Source organism: Vulpes lagopus, chromosome 12 (genome assembly GCF_018345385.1).
Source record: "Vulpes lagopus strain Blue_001 chromosome 12, ASM1834538v1, whole genome shotgun sequence".
Lineage (NCBI taxonomy): Eukaryota > Metazoa > Chordata > Mammalia > Carnivora > Canidae > Vulpes > Vulpes lagopus.
Window position 1 is genome coordinate 80585596 of NC_054835.1, and position 20274 is coordinate 80605869.

The following is a 20274-nucleotide window of genomic DNA, read 5'->3' on the forward strand; positions in this document are numbered from 1 at the left end:
CTTACCATTAACTTGAACGGAAGAGGCATTTATGGATAAGGCTCTTGTGTTCCTTATCTTCTGATTTAAGATGCTAAGGATTTTCTCCCTTAGTAGGGCCTTTTGCTCGGTAGAGGGAAACTTGAACACCATAATGATATCTACTTTCACACCATCTTCCTCTGGACTACAACATACAAGAGAAAGCTGTTTATTCAAAGAATAAATCAGTTATTATACTCTTTCCTGGATTTAATGCCCCTGAATTATATCTTAATTGCTAAAAGTGTCAAGGACTAATCCTTTGGTTTTGACATTCATTTGTATGTCACTGTCTGAACCAAGATCATTTCATACAATCCCTTTTCAAGTTTCCATTATGTTTTGAGTAGATTTTATAGCGGTTGAGTAAGATTCACATATCAAAAAAATTTTCATCAAAATCATAAAATCTGAATATTGGAAGAAACGTTAGTGGTCCATTTGGCCAGTTGCTCGTGTATCTGATACCTGAATCACCTCTACAGCATCCCTAGCCCTCTAACACCAGTGCAGTAATTAAAATAATAGGAAATTTGCTGCCCTCCTGAGGCTGTTTCTCTTTGCCCAGCTCTGATTTTAATACAGTCCTTCATTTTGAGTTGAAATATGTCTCCTTATATCTTCCATTACAATAGGCCTAGGTCTACCAGTTGAGACATATATAAAAAATCAAATTCCTCTTCCACATAAAATATTTAAAGACAATGGCTTTCTTGGTTCCTGACTCTTCTTCAGATTAAACATGTCCAGTTCCTTGAACTTTTTTTCATATAAAAAAATTCAAATCCCTTTACCTGTAGTAGTCAGTTTTTCCTCTTAAATTAGGAAAACCAAACAAGTAAAGGTCTTTCAAAAAAATGAAATCTATGTATTGATCTGGCATGTCTCTTATTTTTACATTTCAAAAGACCCAAGCCATGAAAAGCAGGAGACCTAATTCTCCTGAATCCTTTGACTAAAAAAAAAAAAAGGAAATCATATGGATTCTGAGGCATTTTATATATTGTGGTCCATTTAGGCTCTAGAATGTAAAGATACAAATAATCAGAATTTTATGTCAAATTGACAAATGTATGACAAAGTAATTTTCCCTCTTGAAACAGAAAGAAAACATTGTTTATGAGGTAGAATTTCTCTGGACCCACACAAAAACTTACATTGTGATAATGACCGTATATTCAAAGGAGTCCACAAGACTGTAATGATGTTGTTAGAACGTTACAGCAAATCAGAATTTGAAAATAGAGGATATGAAATCCAGAGAATTTCTGCAAATATGTGTTTTTTATTTCCCAAACATTGTAGAATTTGTCCGATTTATGTAATAAAATCCTTCTGGAGGTCACTAGCTATTTAGTAAAGATGTAAGGAACTTGGAATATGTCTTCCAATAAGGCATTAGTCTATTGGTGAGAAAAATTATTTCCTTTATGTAAATCTATCTGAATATGCTCATTTTTAAAAAGGGTGAGTCCTACAGGCCCATAGGTTTGCATCTATTATGTATTTATGTTCTGCTACGTGCTTTCCAAATAACACAATTGAAACCTCTGAGCAATTTATACAATTGATATGAGCCTTCCCCTTTTACCATAACAAACAGAAAATCTGTTAGAACATGAACATCTTTTTGTTTGGGCATGCCTCCTGGGACTCCATTACAGGTAAAATTTATGATCCCATTCTGTAGTCAACTTTGCCTTCTTATTTTTGAAATGACACATCTGTCAAAAAAAGACAACTTGGTAGGTTTTCCCATGGCCACAGGTTCTGGTAGTCCTGGGCTTTACAATCAGTCCATGGGGTTTGAATCCTTTTTCTGTCACTTGGGGAACTTTGAATGTATCACTTAAGTTCCTGTATCTTCGTTTTTGCATTTAGAAAATGATGGTCAGCCCTCTATATCTCCAGACTGCTATAGAGATACTATTCATGAGAAATCCTAGGCAAGAGCAAGCCCACAGAGGCAACAATATATGAGAGTTCCCATCTTTTTTGCCCTATATCCCTCCAGGCTGGGAGTCCACCTTTGCCCAAATATACATACGTCAGTCTGACTACTTGGTTCTTGATATAATGCTTGTTCAAGGCCGAATCTATAAATATCTCATCCACCTATGATTACAACAAGAGAAAAAGTCTGTGTTAATAAGATATTTTATAATAAGAATATCCTTCTGATTAAATAATAAAGCAATAGAAAAGAGTTTTAAAATGAGTAATATTATTTATACTGATGGCTCTCAACTCTCACAGTGAAACAATCAATGACAGATTTTTAAAAAAAATTATAGATACTGGAGTCCCTCTCTCAGAGTTTTGGATAAAATTGATCAGGAGGGAATCTAGGCATTCCTATTTTTAAAAGCCTTCCCAGGTGATTGTAATGTGCTGACATAGGTATTTTGAATAGAAGACAGCCTCCCAAATTCTATAGAAAATGAAGCCAAAAGACACAGAGCCAAGATGTGACATGGAGGGAGGCCTTGAGAGATGATGGAGACAACCTTGGTTCAGAGCTGGGCTTGAAGCCTATCCTGCTGCCTATGAACTGGGCAAGGTTGGAAGTTCTTGAATCAATCTGAGCTTCAATTTCCTAACCTGTAAAACAAAGATATTGATGTGCTACTCATACAATATAAAGATTAAACACACATAGAATGCCGGGTATATTTTGGTAGTGAACTACATGCAGGTGGTTCCCTACCCCTCATCCTGGCATTGCCGTCTTAGATTTCTCTGCAGCTCTTTGGTTTAAGTACAGAGAATAGGCGTTAGGGATTTGGGAGAGAGCCAATGATTTTTAAATGGTTGATTGTGGGCCCTAGGGTAAATCAGAGAGGAAGAAAGAGTAATATGGTGTTGCATATTTAGATCAAAGTTGTATTACTTAGTTTATATAACCAAGGAAGGAAAAGATAAGCTAATTTTTTTTTGGTTCATTTGCACAGAATTTTAATGGACTGATCCAGCTCTGTGTGGCTGTGGTTTATCACACCTGGATTTTGGCTTGCATATCTCCTAGTGACCACTGGGTGGCAACAGTGTCATCTGAACTAAACGTTGAGCACTGCATTTCACACTTGGTAGAAGAACCAAAGGTACAAAAACCATGTCCTAAATCCTTAAGGAAGGGGCAGTCACCAACTTTCATTTGGAAAAAGACAAAAACATAAAAATTAATGAAAAGCTATTTCAGGTATCAAGGAACAAGTCATGACTTCCTTAGCACCACTGGGCATTCACAAATACTTAATCGAGACACAAAATCTTCCTCATCTCCTTTAACCCTTACAATAACTGGTATGGAATAAACATTATTTTGATCCGTATTTTATTTGAAAAGGAGATTGTAAATTTCCCTGGCATTGGGTGGATAATAAATTGGGAATTAAATTTAGATCTTCAATTTGCCAGTGTGTCTCTTCTCATTGATCGCACAGACTCTTTGTTAAATGTGATGTACATTTTATTTCAAGTTCTTTCAGAGATTATGAAACAGTAAGTTATAAAATAAACATTTGGTTGACTTAAGGTATAAAGCTTGTCAAAATATAATTTTTTAAAAAGATTTTATTAATGAGAGACACACAGAGAGAGAGGCCGAGACATAGGCAGAGGGAGAAGCAGGCTCCATGCAGGGAGCCCGACGTGAGACTCGATCCCGAGTCTCCAGGATCAGGCCCTGGGCTGAAGGTGACACTAAACCGCTGAGCCACCGGGGCTGCCCGTCGAAATATAATTAATCATGTATTTGTAAACCTGAAGATCAAATGCAGTATTTAGAAAATAGAAAAATTGTTAGTATTCAAAATATATATACTTATTTGTATTTACATAAGAAAAGCTTAAGTGGACTGGGGAGGTGTGAGGTTTATAAGCTAGAACTGTCTTGGAAGATATGTTTTTGCAGGAGTGGCATTGTTGTGACCATTTCTCTTCTAGTTACACATACCTAGTCTTGTTACAGTATCTGGGGGAAATCCAAAAGGAAAGAAAAGGCAAAACAAAACAAAACAAAACAAAGCAAAACAACCCAACAACAAAACACCAACCCAGCAGGAAGAAAAGTGCTAAATATGAAAGGGAAGAAAAGTAAATGACAGTTGAGTATTTACAGAAGTTTGATTTGTAATTATCCTCTGAAATTCTACCCACGATCATTCCTTTGGCTGTTTGTAATTGTTGGTGAAGGTATTAGATTAAGTTTTGACTATGTGTGACATCATTCTAAAGTCACATGGCTACTGAGAAGAGTATCTACACCCAGTGTCCTTCCCGTCTTTGCATGGTTCAGTTGTCTGGAAAGATAGAAGCTGAAAGAATGTCATTAACAAGAATCTAGGTATAAGTGACTTCAGTAATCAGAGAAATAAAGTTTTCCTCTAATACAAATTCCAGGACCCTGCCCCTCTAAAGCCTCTTTGATTAGCTTGGGGTGAGGCCCAGGATGTTTAGGTGATCCGAGTAGCCTGAGGAAAACACAGAAATACTGCAGCACAGGGACTGGCTAAAAGAATTTCTACAATAAAGAAATTTTCGAAGGGGGGAGATCAGAGAAAACATGAGCATAAACTTTATTGCTGAATGGATTTTATATATGAACTAACTTTCTAGGGACGAGTCACTAAAATAATTATTAATTTTTCCTAAAAGTTGAAAGCTTGCCTCATAAGGAACATTCTGCTGACACTTTGGCATTCTAAATGTGAAGAAGTTTTGTTTTTAAAAAAATTGCATGTGGGTTTTTATAAATGTGTTATTTACACAAGCTAATAGAGAGTGATTTATAAATCTAACCTACCTCCCGTTCTGGGGCATTTGCAGAGTTTGCTGGTTGAACTTAGTCACTTAACATTAAACACAGACCCCCACCCCTTGCAGGGTAGTACTTCTTTATTTTGATGATGTTGAAATGCTGGCAGTTGCACTGAGATTAAGTTCTAAAAGGGCAATTGAACATTAGTTGGGTGTTTAATGAAAGAGTTAGGGAGAGGCTGGAACTCCAACTAACAGACTGCGCCCAACCATTCAGTTCTCATTCCTGAACCAAGTCTGTTTATACATGTTGCTTGCCTTTCACCGTCAGTTGCTTCCCAACTTGACTTCTCTCTCAGCAACCCCAGTATTTACATAGGAGGTGTTTCATGACTGAGACTGCAAACTTCAGAAAGAAGCCACCAAAAATTGGCCAATGGAGTATAAAAACAGTTTCTTTCAATGTCACACTAGATGAGCACCAAAAATTAAAGGACCCACAAATATGCCATGAAGAAGACTTCAGATCCTGTTGCTGTCTCCTAATTATAGTAAGAGTAGCACACAAAGAACAGTGTAAGAGATGCTTTAAACACACACACACACACGTTTAGCTTTAAATAAGACTTAATTGACTTTGTGGTTATTCTTTATACCTCAGAGTAATCTTTCCTCTTCCTGTCTTAATTTTTCTTATCCCTTCAACTCCCTCCTTAACATAGTCATTTATGCAAATACATTATCTCCGTTACTATATTGCACACCCTGTGCAGATAAGTATGGTGATTTTTTTCATGCCCTACAATATATAGGAATACAGCATGTTTTTGTAGAAAGAAAGAAAGAAAGAAAGAAAGAAAGAAAGAAAGAAAGAAAGAAAGAAAGAAAGAATTTATCAGAAAGACCTGCATTTACTAAGAAATTTGCAAGAGTTTTTAATGAGCTTTTCATTAGATTTAGACTAATGCTTCTGAAGAAAAAAACAATTTGACTATGAATTACTGATGGGTACTCTTCCTCCTTTTGGACATTTTCAGGTAATTTGATTGCTTGTGGAAAGCTCCTCCATGATGAGACTACAATAGTTATAAGAGTAAGAATAGTCATCACAGTTGTGTGTCACCAGTTCACCAAGCACTAACTCCATTGTATTTGTGAGCTCATTTGCTTTTCTCATCAACCCTCTGAGGTGAATACTATTATTATCAGCATTATATAGATGAGGAAGTGACTTGCCCAATGTGACAGAGTAGTGAACCAGCTGACCTTGGGATGAGCATACACATGTGTTTTTACTAAAAGCTCCTACCCACCGATGTGTAGCAGGTAGCATGTAAAGAGTCAAGAAACTATTATAACACCAGTCTGTTTTCTTTGCTCTCTAAAAATGAGGAATAAAATCTTGGTAGTTCTTACTGCAATTTTTAAAGTTGTATCTATTTATAATTCTAGATTTTTGGCAAAACCCAAGAATCAAGAAGTCAGCTATGAATAATTTTTATAAACCTACAAAGAGCATGGGCAAACCTGAGCAGTAATGGTGTTTATAGGATTCTGAAGCTTGATAGCCTTCTGGATATTGAGTCATTTTGTGTTAAAAAAAAGTCCTTAAAAAAACACACACAAAAAACCCCACAAGAACTTGCCACAGTTTTGAACCCAGTGCTATGTCTATTAGATATGGCATTTGGATCCAGTGTCATATGGGGTCTATGGGTGTGTGGGTGAGTGCCATGGAAATGTGACTTTCTGATTACTCTAAACCAGGAAGTAACGATCTCAACAAATGGGGTGTGACACTATGCGATATTATCAAAGTTATTTCTTTGATTGTACTAGTCATTCCTCAGTATCTCCTTGTAGGATATCAGAAAGAAACAGATGGACATCTGTGACTCTCTAATCACACTTACCAAGTAGCAATATAGTGGATAATCTTACTCCAAATTGGTTTTTATTCTTGAGATTGAGAGGCAAAGTAAATTCAGTAAGTTAAAACATTTACAATTAAGAGTGATAAAAGATAAATTATTAACTTGGTGTAACACAAAAGCTTAGATCTCTGAATTACCATTTTAGAAGAGGAAAATATATAATTTGTGTCTTTTTAAACTGTACTAAAGATATTTAAACCAGAATACCTGAGGCAAAGAAAGGTCATTTTTTAGAAGGTTCCTGTTCTCTCCAGGTTTGCTGTCCTTGAAATTTCTAAATTTAGTTATTCAGTGAGAATGAGAAAAAGAGAGGATATGAATCATTACTGTTAGACACTGTTATAGTTCCTGAGTGATGAGCAATACTCTAAATAGATTATCTAGTAAAGATTGTGCTGTAGTCTTTGTCAGGAAGTTTAGAGATAGTTAATATTGCTTCTTTTTTCAAAAAAACTTTTCTCAGAAAACACCTATCCACATTTTTTTCCAATCATAGATTGTTTATGTTAAACATACATATGCAGATATTTCTATCAACCTCCTTCCTCTATTATCATTGTTTCTGTTGTCTTCCTCCTCAAAGGCCAGATGCAGACAAGAGACAAGAAGCCAAAATTGGGGGGTGGCGCAGCGGTTTAGAGCGTTGAGCGCCGCCTGCGGCCCGGGGCGTGATCCTGGAGACCCGGGATCGAGTCCCACGTCGGGCTCCCTACATGGAGCCTGCTTCTCCCTCTGCCTGTGTCTCTGCCTCTCTCTCTCTGTCTCTCATGAATAAGTAAATAAAATCTTTAAGAAAAAAAAAAGAAGCCAAAACTGGTAACAAGAGACAAAGAAAGTCATTTTATAATGATAAAGGAGTCAATTCATTGAGAAGATATAATCATAATAAATATTTTACCTAACATTAGAGTACCTAAATAAATGAAGCAAATACAAACAGATCTGAAGAGAAAAATAGACTATACAACAATAGTAGAGGACTTCAATACCCCATTTTTAGTGTGGATCCATCATCCAGACAGAAAATCAACAAGAAAACTTTGGACTTGACCACACTTTAGACCAAGGACTTAAGAGACATATATAGAACATTTCACCCAACAGCAAGAGAATACACATTCTTCTCAAGAACACACAGAACATTCTTTATGATAGATCATCATAGGTCACAAAACAAGTCTTAGCAAATATTTAAGACTGAAATCATACTGTTTTGTGACTACAATGGTATGAAACTAGAAGCTAGTAACTGGAGGAAAGCCAGAGAATTCACAAATGAAGCAATACACTTCTGAGCAACTAATGGTTCAGAGGAGAAACCAAAAGGAAAATAAATAATCTTGAAACAAATGAAAATGGAAACATTTGCCAAAACTATGTTTGAACCAAAACAGCTCTAAGGTGGAAGTTCATAGTGATAAATACCTATATTGAGAAAAAAGAAAGATCTTAAATAAACAACGAACTTCACATCTCAAGGAATTAGAAAAGAAGAAAACTATTATGCACCTGACTTATATAACACTATGTTAACAATAGTGGAATTAAAATTTTAAAAAAGAGCTAGAAGAAAACACAAAGCCCAGAGTTAGCAGAAAGAAAGAAATAACAAAGATTAAAGCAGAAATAAATGAAAGACTAACAGACAAGAGAAAAGACCAACAAAACTAAGATTGGTTTTATGGAAAGGTAAACAAAATTGACAAATCTTTGGCTAAACTAAGAGAGGGAGAAGACTCAAAATCAGAAAATGAAAGAAGGAATATTATAACAGATACTACAGAAATACAAACGATCATAAGAGACTACTGTGAATATACTAAAAATTGGATAACCTAAAAGATGGATAAACTCCTGGAAACATACAACCTACCAAGATTAAGTCATGAAGAAATAAAAAATCTGAACAGATCAATAAGGAATAAGGAGGTTGAATCAGTAATCAAAACCTCCCAGTACAGAAAAACCCAAGACAATGGTTTCACTAGTGAATGCTACCAAATACTTAAAGAAAATTAACACTAGTTCTTCTCAAACTCTTCCAAAAAATTGAAGAAGAAGGAAAGCTTCCAAATACTTCCAAATACTTGGATAAAGCTTCCAAATACTTGATACCAAAGCCAGATAATGACACAAGAAAACTACAGATTAAAATCTCTGATGAACATAGTTGCATAAATTCTCAACAAAATTAGCAAATCAAATTCAATAATATATTAAAAGGATCATACATTATGATCAAGTAGTATTTATTCCTGAGGTACAAGGATACACATACACAAACCAATAAATGTGACACCCACATTCATAGAATGAAAGATAAAAATCATGTGATTATCTCAATAGGTGCAGAAAGATCATTTGACAAATACAACATCATTTTATGATAAAAAATGCTCAACAAATTGTATATAGAAAGAACAAACCTCAACATAATAAAGGCCATCTATGGAAAGCCCAGAGCTCACAGCTTATATAATATTTCACAGGGAAAGGTTGAAATCTTCCTCTCTAAAATCAGGAACAGGACCCTTAGGGTGCCTACTTTCACCACTCCTATTCAACGTGTTACTGGAGTTCTAGCCAGAGCAATTAAGCAGGAAAAAGAAATAAGAGGCATCCAAATCAGAAGGAAATAAGTTATTTTTATTTGAAGATCTATAATCTTATATAGAGAAAAATCCTAAAGATTTCACATATATGATCAGCTAATATTTAACAAGGCAGCCAAGAATACTCAATGAGGAAAGGGTAATCTCTACAATATATAGTGTTGAAAAGCCGGAAAACCACATACAGAAGAATGAAATAGGGCCTCTATACACCATCTCAAAAATAATTCAAAAGGGATTAAAGACTTAAACATAAGACCTGAAACCATAAAAACTTATAGAAGAAATCATAGGGGAAAAGCTTCTTGGCGTCGGTGTGGCGACAGTTATTTGAATACGACACTAAAAGCACAAGCAACAAAAGCAAAAATTAGTATGTGGGACTCCATCAAACTAAAAAGCTCCAGCACATCAAACGAAGTCACCAACAGAATGTAAAGGAAACCTAAGGAATGCAAGAAAATATGTGCAAATCATGTATCTGATAAAAGGTTAATATCCAAGTATATAAAGAGCTAGCTGTCCCACTTCTGTGTATATATATCCAAAAGAAATGAAAAGAGGATACAGAAGAGATATCTGAACCCCTATGTTCATTAGGGTATTATTCACCATAGTTAAGATGTGGAAACAACCTAAGTGTTTGTGGATGGATAAATGGATAAAGAAGATGTGGTGAGTGTGTGTGTGTGTGTGTGTGTGTGTGTGTGTGTGTATACAAATGTGCATGCACACACAGGAATATTCAGCCACAAAAAGGAAGGAAATCCCGCTATTTGGGACAACATGGATAGACCTTAAGGGCATTACGCTAAGTGAAATAAATCAGACAAAGACAAATACTGTATGATATCACTTAAGTGGACTCCAAAAAGCTGAATTCATGGAAACAGAGTAGGCTGGGGGTGGGAGCAGGGGTGTGGGAGAAGCAGAGAAATGTTGATCAAACGGTACAAACTGATCTAATGTACAATATGAGGAGTAGAGCTAATAGTAGTGCGTTATACACTTGCACGTGGCTAAAAGAATAAGATCTGAAATGTTCTCACCACAAAGGAAAGGGTAATTATGTGACATGATGGAGGTGTTACGGTGATAATCATTTTGCAGTATATCAAATCAACATGTTTTATACCATACAATAACACAATGTTACCTCTAAATTATCTCAATAAAGCTGAACACAAAGCCAATATCGAGAAATGAGGAAACTGGAGGACATACTTATAATAAATAAATCTGGCATGTTGCTTACGTAAAAGTTACCTAGCACAACATATGTGATTTTTTAAACATATGTAATTTTTAACTCACAAAATTTAAATTAAAAAAATAGGGAAAAAAATTTAAATATTAAATAGAAGAAGAATTGATGTAGAACTGAGCTTCCTATCTTAGCTGAGCTCCTTCCTGACAAGTAGAACAATTTAATAAAAGAGCACATGTTCAAATTACCTCTATGGCTTCACATCTCCCCCTGTCATTTACTGGCTGAGGACCTTAATTTCAGAGGTTTCATTCTCTTATCAGCAAAGTGTAGATAATAATGCCTCCTTTGCATTGTTACACTGCAGATTAGACATGAGATATACAACAATTAGCTTTTTCTTCCAGGATTCACATTAAACACATTGAAGGTAGAGGTGCAGTGATACACATCTTCCTCTTCCAGATATGCCTCATCTTTAATTACAAAATAAATTTAAGTCCATGTTCTCAAGCAAGGACTCAGCCGTACTCTACATCCAATTTTTCTAACTCTGAACATGAAGTTTCCTGATAATGTCTGCTTAGTTTTCTCTCAAATCTTCCAAATCCAATTTCTTCTCTCTAGGCATAGGATCACAGCCCTACACCAAGCATGGAACATCTTTTACTTCTCTTACCTTATGCAACTCCAAACTTTAAGACAAACACCTTTGCTAAGTTTGTTTGTCTTGACTCAGTTGACTTTTCTTGGTAGAAACACTTCCTGACTCAGTGTTGATCAGAGCCAGATCTCTTACTTTTGTCTTCTAATTCTTTTAGAGAATGTTTCTAATTGGTTTATGTCCTTGCATCTCTTTGTTTCCAAGTTCTTTGTTTCTACAGTTGTAGACACATAGTATCAAGGATATTTTGAGAACCATTTTAGGCCCTTTTCTGGTGTCCTTGGGCACAGGAGCAGTATTTTTCTGGAAGAGACAACCTTAAGAAAATACCCAACTATTGGTAATGTTAATGCAAATAATGGTCACTGGCCCATGTTGACAGTGTAATTGAAAGCGACTAATGTGCCAGGGATAATTACTTGATATCTGGAATTTTGTGGAATTGTAGTTAGGAGTAAAATCACACAGATGAGTCTTAGGATTGACTGAAATTTATTAAGAACATGTAATCTCAAATCTTAAATGTTGTTATTTACTAGCTGTATGATCTTAAGTAAATTAACTTTTTAGTACCTTGATTTTCTCATCTGTAAAATTGTGATACTAATTGAACTTACCTCATAAAGTTGTTTTTGAGGATTAACTAAAATAATATATATATATATATAAGGTGCTCAATGTAGTACTTGGCACTCAACACATATTACTTATTGTTCTGATATTACAAGCTTATAACTTTCACATTTGTGATGACCCTATAGTTTAAAAATATTTCCTGATATTTCTGAAATATGTTTCTTCAAATAAAGTACTATCTCAGCCAGTGACCCCACCCAAACTTATAATAATTAAAGAAGATGACTACCTGTTTGGGAGTGTCATGAATTACTGGTGTCTGGTTTCTAGAGTTCTTTTAGCAGTATCTGAACATGAACTCATTTTACTTTTGCATCTCTGTTTGCCTTCAAATCAGTAAATCCCAAATTATGAGGAAGAACAGGACTTGCAACCTGTCTTTCTTGGCTGTCTAATTAGCACTCATATAGGGCAGAGACAGGAATCTGGGTTTTATTCATTGGGATTTTAGCAACAATAAACAGGAGTGGCTCAGGATGAGGCATGAACCTTTTGTGTAGTTCTTCTAAAGGTGACTGGGTGAGTGGAGGAAATAGGATACCTGTATCATTTAAACAGGGCTAAATAATACAAAGCCTTTCTTGACTATGGCAAACCTAGCTGAACTTCCCTTTCTTTGAAGTTATTCTGCCCTTAAGGTCCTCAACATACAATTTAGTCCTTAATTATGTCATGCTGTTCAGTTTCAGGTGTGTCACTCTCATCTCTCCAAAGAGATTGGAAGCAATTTGAGGAGATAGATCATGTTTCCTTTTCTGCAAGACTCAAGTGCAAAGAAATGTAGAGCTGAACAATCATACCATATATTGGGAAGGAAGGCTGTTTAGTTAAATTGGGAAAAGTAGCTCACTTACATGGAAAATAAAACATGGGTCCCTACCTAACATTATACACAAAGGTGGACTTTAGATACATTGAAGGCAAAGAAAATTGATGAAGATGATTATTTCAAAATTATGGATTTCTATATCATGAAGGATAACATGGTCCAAATTAATAGAAAACAGAATGGATAATTGTAGTTTCTACAACCAGCAAACTGTTCACATCTAGGAAATATAAGGAACTCCTGAAAAATAACACAAGTAAAAAAATAATAGAGAAACAGATAAAGGCTAGATATAGGCAATTTATAAAAATGAAAACTCAAAGGGCTAACAAGTATATTTAATAGTGCACAAACTCATTAGTAATTAGAAAAATGTAAATTAAATCACAAATACAATATAACTTCTTGCTTGTTAGGCTGGCAGAAATCAATAAGCCAGATATTACCAAGTGCTGGCAAAGATGTACGGACATGAAAGATCTAAATGTGAGACAAAATTCCATCAAAATCCTAGAGGAGAACACAGGCAACACCCTTTTTTAACTCAGCCACAGTAACTTCTTGCAAGATAACATCCACGAAGGCAAAAGAAACAAAAGCAAAAAAGACAGTGTCTTGATTAGCCTAAAACAACAGCAGTGTTGACTGTAAAATGTAAAGAAAAACAGATTTTAAACTTTCTTGATTTATTATAGATGTTTCTCAAGTTCAAAGACTTTGTATATCAAAGACAGATTTTTTATTACTGCTTTTACATTGAAGAAGTTGTGTAGTCACTCAGAATTAGAGGAATAAAGGAAGTACTAGGGTATGTATCCAAGGTTTTTCTGGCATTTCTCAAGAAATGATTGCAAGTGCTGTTTTCTAAGGTGCTGTGGATATAAAAGAATGGAAGGATATATTTCAGCCTATGAACATTAATTAATATTTGGGGGGGACAAGACTGCAAGATGGAACACAACTGTATGATTTAGTGAGAACTGAAATTATAGGTTATAACTCGATATTATTGCAATTATGGGCAATTGAGTATGCATAAGGGTAAAGATCAGATGGTGATTTGAAAACACGAAAATCGATTAGAGAAAGAAAGGAAATGTTTTGAACTAAAAAGATTCTTTGACTACTAAAACAAACCAATACACCTGCCATTCTCACTCACCCTTTTGAAATAACTGTATTACTGTGCTTTCTTGTCAAAGGAGTTAAATTGAGCTTAGTTTTTGAGTGATGGTTCACAAGCATCCTGAGCAGAACTATTAAATAACTGAATTTACTTTTTCCTTTTTAGGGGTAGTCTTGTATTTAGTTTTAACAAAATTATTAGCATTGCATTAGAATATTATGCAATAGGTATGGGTATTTTATCCTTATTAGCATGTCTGTGAGATAAAATGAATACTTGTGATTATCTTTCTTTCTCTCATATATTTTAAAAATATTTTAGATCTTAAAATGGGATCCTACAAATAAGTCATGTGGTTTTTACAAATAACCACTTCTGATATGGTTAAACTTTACCATTTGGATGATATTATGGGGCAATGGGGGAAGCCATAAGCTGGGATACAGTTGGCCTCAGTTCTCTCACCTTTAAATGAGGAGTTTGAGTTAGAAAGAGTGGTTTATCAGAATTGCTGTTTGTTAGAATACAAATTCCTTTACTCCCCATCCCTGCCTACTCATCCCATTAGATACTGATTCAGTGGTCTGGAGTGGGGGCTTAGGAAGCTTCAAGGTGATTTGGATGCAAGTGGTCAGAAGATCATCTTTTGAGAAATATTGAGTGAAATGATCCACAAATCCCTTCCATCTACATTATTTTACAACAGAAAGGATATCATTTGACTTACCATATTCTCACTCATCTCCCGTAAGTCCTTAAGTTGGTATGTGCTGTTTTGTTCAGAATGACTATTAATTCGTAGATCTGAAATTTTAAAGGTGCCATGATAATACTCCATTTTCTGGCCTGTGATACCAAGGAAAAGTAAGAAATCACATGATATGGGAATAGTTTTCAGGATCTAAAGCACAAATATAATGGGGTTAACATAAAGTGTTGAATTATTACTGAGATTTTTAAAAATTTACTTTTGCAATACTACTAATGAAAATAATAATTAATGTTTTATGTTAATAATAGCTGACATTTATTGTCTACCATGTTGTCAAACACTATTCTGGGTATTTTACATGTATTAATTTATTTGGTACTCACTCTAGCTCTTTAAGATTGGTGTTACCTCCATTTCACAGATGAAGTTAAGTGAGACTCAGAGGTGTTAAGTAACTTGCTCTATGCTATAATAACTAGTAAATTGCCTGAGTTTAAACCTAGACAGTGTGGTTCTAGAGCTGGAACAATTAATTCAATTAATTCTTATTATGTCCCTTGCTGATGGACAATGAAATGTATACCACCTTATAATCAACTGGAAGTAGTAGTAATGAGTGTCCTTGTGAATTTTGATTTGTAATGGGAGAGACAGGCCCAATAAGAAAGACAGGAAAAGAAAGGGAAACAATCTGTTTAAGGTGAGAGGTAAGAACATTGTGTAATTGGGGTGAAACAATCAGATCTCTGCTTGACTACTGGGAAAGGTAAGAAAACAGAGAGCAGTGGAGACTCCTGGGAAATCTAGTAATCTTAGGAGTATGGCTTTGGGGAGGCAGGTGGACAGGAAAGCTACAAAGAGTTAAATATAGAGAAAGATGGAGAATGGAGCAACCACAGCACAGTATCTCTCCCAGGGGAGCCTGAGTCAGGGAAGATAAAATGAATTTCCCAGCTATGGACCTAGGAAAGAAGGAGGGATCTCAGGATGGTCCATCTGTGTGGGACATCTCCAGACTCTATAGTGCTTTTTTGATCCCCCTGATACTTACCTATGCAATCCATATTGTTATCAAACCTTATAATCATAATAAAGAGGCTTTTGTGCAATCAAATTAACTGACCTAAGAGTCTTTGGCCATTGGTGGGATTATCATAGGAAGCCCAGAACTGTGTTCTTAAAACCTTGAAAGCTCCTAATGGAGTCTTCATCACTCCACATCAAGTCTGAGGAAGATGACAATAGATGAAACCATTCAAGTAAGCAGCCTGAGCTAGTTGTTTTATCATATACATCTGTGTGAGTGGCGCTATGGAGATTTGTCAAAAAATACTAAAGGTTTGCAGTCTGTGCAGAGAAAGATGCAATTTTAGAAAGAATTCTGAAAAAAATAGAATTCTGAAATGCAGTATTTACATGATTATAAATATGCTAATTTAATTTATTTATTTACACAATTTTAAAAAATAGCTGAATATCATTTTGGAAAGAATAAAATTTTCTCTAAAAATAAGTAGCAAAATTCTATATCTATAGTTTACTAATTTCAAAATTCATTATTTCATTAGACATATGTTTTTCTTTTGCCTTTGCAATGTTGGTGGATAGAATGATGAGTGAATGAGCCAATTTTAATAACTAATTTATCAGAGTTATTCACTTGAGTGACTAAAGTTGTTTATTATGATTGCTAGTAAATTTCAGTTACTATTTTTGATCTTTTGTGTAGAGGTGCAAAAGGATACTAAGTTGTGAGCTCTAGGTGGGTAGGTACCTGGTCTGCTTTACTTAATACTATGTCCTGAGTCATCCAGAAAGGTACTCATATATAATATGCAGTCAGTAATTATTTATTGATAAAATGATTGAATAAATTTAAAAAATTCTAAATGGGGGCATTTGTTGGTAAGTACAAATCTGTTTTTGGATGAAATTACGTATACAGATGAATATACGTATATACAAATGAAGGTTTGCAGAAAAATGAAATCAGACTGAGTGGAATCCATAATTTTTACATACCAGAGACTAACAAGTGAGCCAGAAGACCAATGGTTACTGCCACCACCGTCAGTAATAATACAGCGAGAAGGGCAATCATCCATGGTTTCAAATCTCTATTTTGGGTGCGAAATCCTACTGTTCTGTGAAAAAGAAAAGCCACCAGTTACTCTTACATTTCAACAGTTAAAGGCTTTCTGGTTCTCTTTTGGATAAAATTAGGTTGCTTTGGTCTGCCTTTCCCAGCAAGAAGACATTTGTCTTCAATTTTCATCAAGGTCATCTTGGTGTGAAAGAGGTGTTAAAAATATCAGGATCTGAGAATCCGTGAGCATCCATAAAATGCTCCTGGTTTCTATTTCTGGAGGCACTGGTTCTCTGTGGTGGCCAGGTCTGACTTCTCTTAGCAGTGTGGTCCAAAGTAGCACACATGCTTGAAAAAACACCATTCATTCCTTCTTCCTCCTTTTTTTCTCTCTTTTCTCTATCCTTTTAGAGTTTACAAAATAATTTCAAATCTAATATCCCATTTACTTTTTGTCTTTTAAGTCTTTATTATGAAATATTTCAGGGATCCCTGGGTGGCGCAGCAGTTTGGCGCCTGCCTTTGGCCCAGGGCGCGATCTTGGGAGACCGGGATCGAATCCCACGTCGGGCTCCCGGTGCATGGAGCCTGCCTCTCCCTCTGCCTGTGTCTCTGCCTCTCTCACTCTCCCTCTCTCTCTGTGACTATCATAAATAAATAAAAATTATAAAAAAAAATTAAAAAAAAGAAATATTTCAGATACATAGAAATTTAGAGTGGTAGAGTAAGTAGAACACCCTTGTATTTATCACATCATTTTTCAATTGTTAATATTTTTGCCATTTTGCTTCATTCATTTTGCTGCCATATTTAATGTGAAATAGGACATTATGATTTTTCACTAAATCACTATTATAAACAGAGTTTTCCCCACATAACCACAATACTATACCACTCCTAAAAATTAACAATATTTCTTCAGTATCTCCTACTATCCAGTCCATCTTCAAACTCATTCTATTACCTGCATTATATTTAATAATGGTTTGTACAAATCAGGACATAATCAAGAACAATGTAGTATATTTGATTGTTCTATCTTCTAAGTCTTTCAGTCTAAAAGAAGAGTCCTGCTTCCTTTTATTTTTAATGACATTGACTTGTAGACATCAAACCAGTCGTCCTTTAGAACACCCCACCTTATTGCTTGTCTCAGTGCTTTCTTACAGTTTCACTAATTCTTTCATCTATCCCTCTCACTTCCTGTAAGGTTAAAAATATCTAAAGACTTGATTAGATTTTGGTTAAATTCATTTGACAAGACTACTTCAAATGGGATGGTATATATATATTATATTTTTATCACATGAAGGTTAGAGGAAATTCCCACAATTTAGGAGGAAAAAAATAACTCTTTGCATTTTTTTTTCTAGAACCATATGATTAACAATAGTCCTAATGACATTGTGTCAAGTATTTGTTTGCATGTATATTAATCTAAACTTAACTGTGAACTCCTTAATGGGCTAGACTAGCGTTGTTCATATTTTTATCATCAACATTTAATAAGATACTTGGTAAAAAGTGGGAATTTTATAAATCCATGAGAGAAAGATATTATACCAGCTTTACGTATGAAATAACAGAGACTGAGAGGATGGGTCCTGGTCATCTAACTCATTTTGTAGTGCACCTTCTCTGCAATTTGCCATTGTAGTCAGCTTTATTTATCCCTTTCATTTAGCTTTGGGGATAGAAAGTATTTTTCATATTTCCTCACAAGGTTTAGTGCAATGTTTTGCACTGAATGTAATTTTAAATAGATATCAGTTGATTTATAGGAATTTTTTCTTTTGAACATAAATATATTTTATATGTAAATGCAAGCACAAAAGATACAGTGTATGGACCTAAATACTTAAGAAGATGATAGTTTTGGCCAAAGTAATACATTTGCCTAACAAATCTAGTGGAACTTGAGAGATCTGATTCCTGTTGAGTATAGGAAATATTGAAAATGTGTGCATTGACTGATTAAAAAGAACCTAGACAACCGGCTATGGAAAGGCAGCATGTCTTCCAAGGGACAAAAGCTAAAGTTCCAGAATATAATAACAAACATAAGCTCCATGTAGTATAATATTACTGCCTCTTAAACAGCTTAAAATCTAAAATCAGAAGTGAAGGATAACTTAGAGCTACTTGGTAAAATTCAGCACATTTTCCAGGTGAGGAAACTGAGCCTGGAGATGATTAAATGACTTCTCTGATATAACAGCAGTCATCTCAAACTCATGCCTTCTAACGTTAGGGCACTATTCTTTTTTTCAGATCCAGATTGCTTTTCCACTGAATGCACATTAAAATTCTTAAATTGATTTATTATTCATACATTCATCTATTCACTCATTTATTCATTCTTCATTTATTTGAACATTCCTTTTCTCAGAGAATCTTAGTATGTCTCTAAGTCATTCAAAAACAAAAACAAAGAAGAAAAGCTAGAACTCAAGGAGATTTACAAGCTTTGAAATCTATCTTCCCATCACAGCAGAGTTCCTCTGAGTAGGACAAATGAAGAAAGTCAGTGACAGGAAGATCATATCCTACTACTGAGATGTACACAAATTCACACTGTTACAGACTGAACGGTGAGTCTTAGCAGAAGAGTGGTTCAATAATCAATGACACACTGCTTCAAGTGCTATGGCAGTCATATCTATAAATCCCATACAAGGAGTTGCAGACTCCTTGGAGTCTGGGGAATGATGACTAATGAATGGGGGGGGGGGGTATTAAGAATGTTTCTTCCTTTGAGAAAATGTCTGGGGAAGAACAGATGTACAATAGCAAATTACAAAAGCTTCAGGAGCCATGAGACAAAGCTGCAGCTACTTAATCCTTATATGAATAAACTTTCAACTCAGCGTCACTTTTATGAATACAAATAAGAAATGCATGAAAGCAAACATGCATCATTGACTTTCCATTCTGGAGAGGTCCTGCTAGTATTGTGCATATCACTTCAGATTTGAAAAGAAATAGGCTTAGTAAAGCCTTGGAAATCTAGCCTAATTGTAAGTAGAGATGCAATGAACCGTGGTGCTCATACATTTTTTCTTCCTGCTTTACTTGCACCATAAAACAAACACTAGTGTATCAACTTTCAATTGCCACAAATTACCAAAGTTAGGACCATAAAGCAAATACCACTTATGAGTTCACAATTCTGTCTGTGTCATGTCTGAGTTCTCTGCTCAGGATCTCTTAAGTTGAAATCAAGGTGTTGGTTGGAGCAGCTTTCTCATCGGACAGTAGTGATCATCTCCTAAGCTCACTTAGGTTATAGGCAGAGCTCAGTTCTTTGAAGATTGTATGTATGTACGTATGTATCCATTTATTTTAGAGAGTGAGTGTGTGTGAGCAGGGGAAGAGGCAAAGGGAGAGGGAGAGAGAGAATCTCAAGTAGACTCTGAGCTAAGCAGGGAGCCCAACTTAGGGTTCGATCTTACCATCTGATCGTGATGTGAGCCAAAATCAAGAGTCAGGTGCCCAACTGACTAAACCACCCAGGCACCCCAGAGCTCAATTCCTTGAAGCTGAACTGGGGTCCCTGTTTTTTTGTTGGCTGTCGCAGACCTCTCTTTCAGCTCCTAAATTCCATCCCCATTCTTTGCACGTGGCCCATTCCATCTCTATAGCCAGCAGTGGAGAATCACCCTCCTAACAAATCTCTCTTGAATCTCTCT

The 20274-nt window shown here is 35.4% G+C and overlaps 1 protein-coding gene across 1 annotated transcript in view; it reads right to left on the reverse strand.

The window, feature by feature from the left end:
* The window catches only part of TMPRSS11A (transmembrane serine protease 11A), a 51473-nt gene that overhangs the window by 13817 nt on the left and 17382 nt on the right, over positions 1–20274 (reverse strand). The window contains exons 3-6 of the mRNA XM_041726882.1: positions 16522–16648; positions 14515–14633; positions 2069–2136; positions 6–166 (exon numbers count right to left, since the gene is read on the reverse strand). Of these exons, the coding sequence (XP_041582816.1) occupies positions 6–166; positions 2069–2136; positions 14515–14633; positions 16522–16648 (475 nt within the window). The remainder of the gene's footprint in view (positions 1–5; positions 167–2068; positions 2137–14514; positions 14634–16521; positions 16649–20274) is intronic.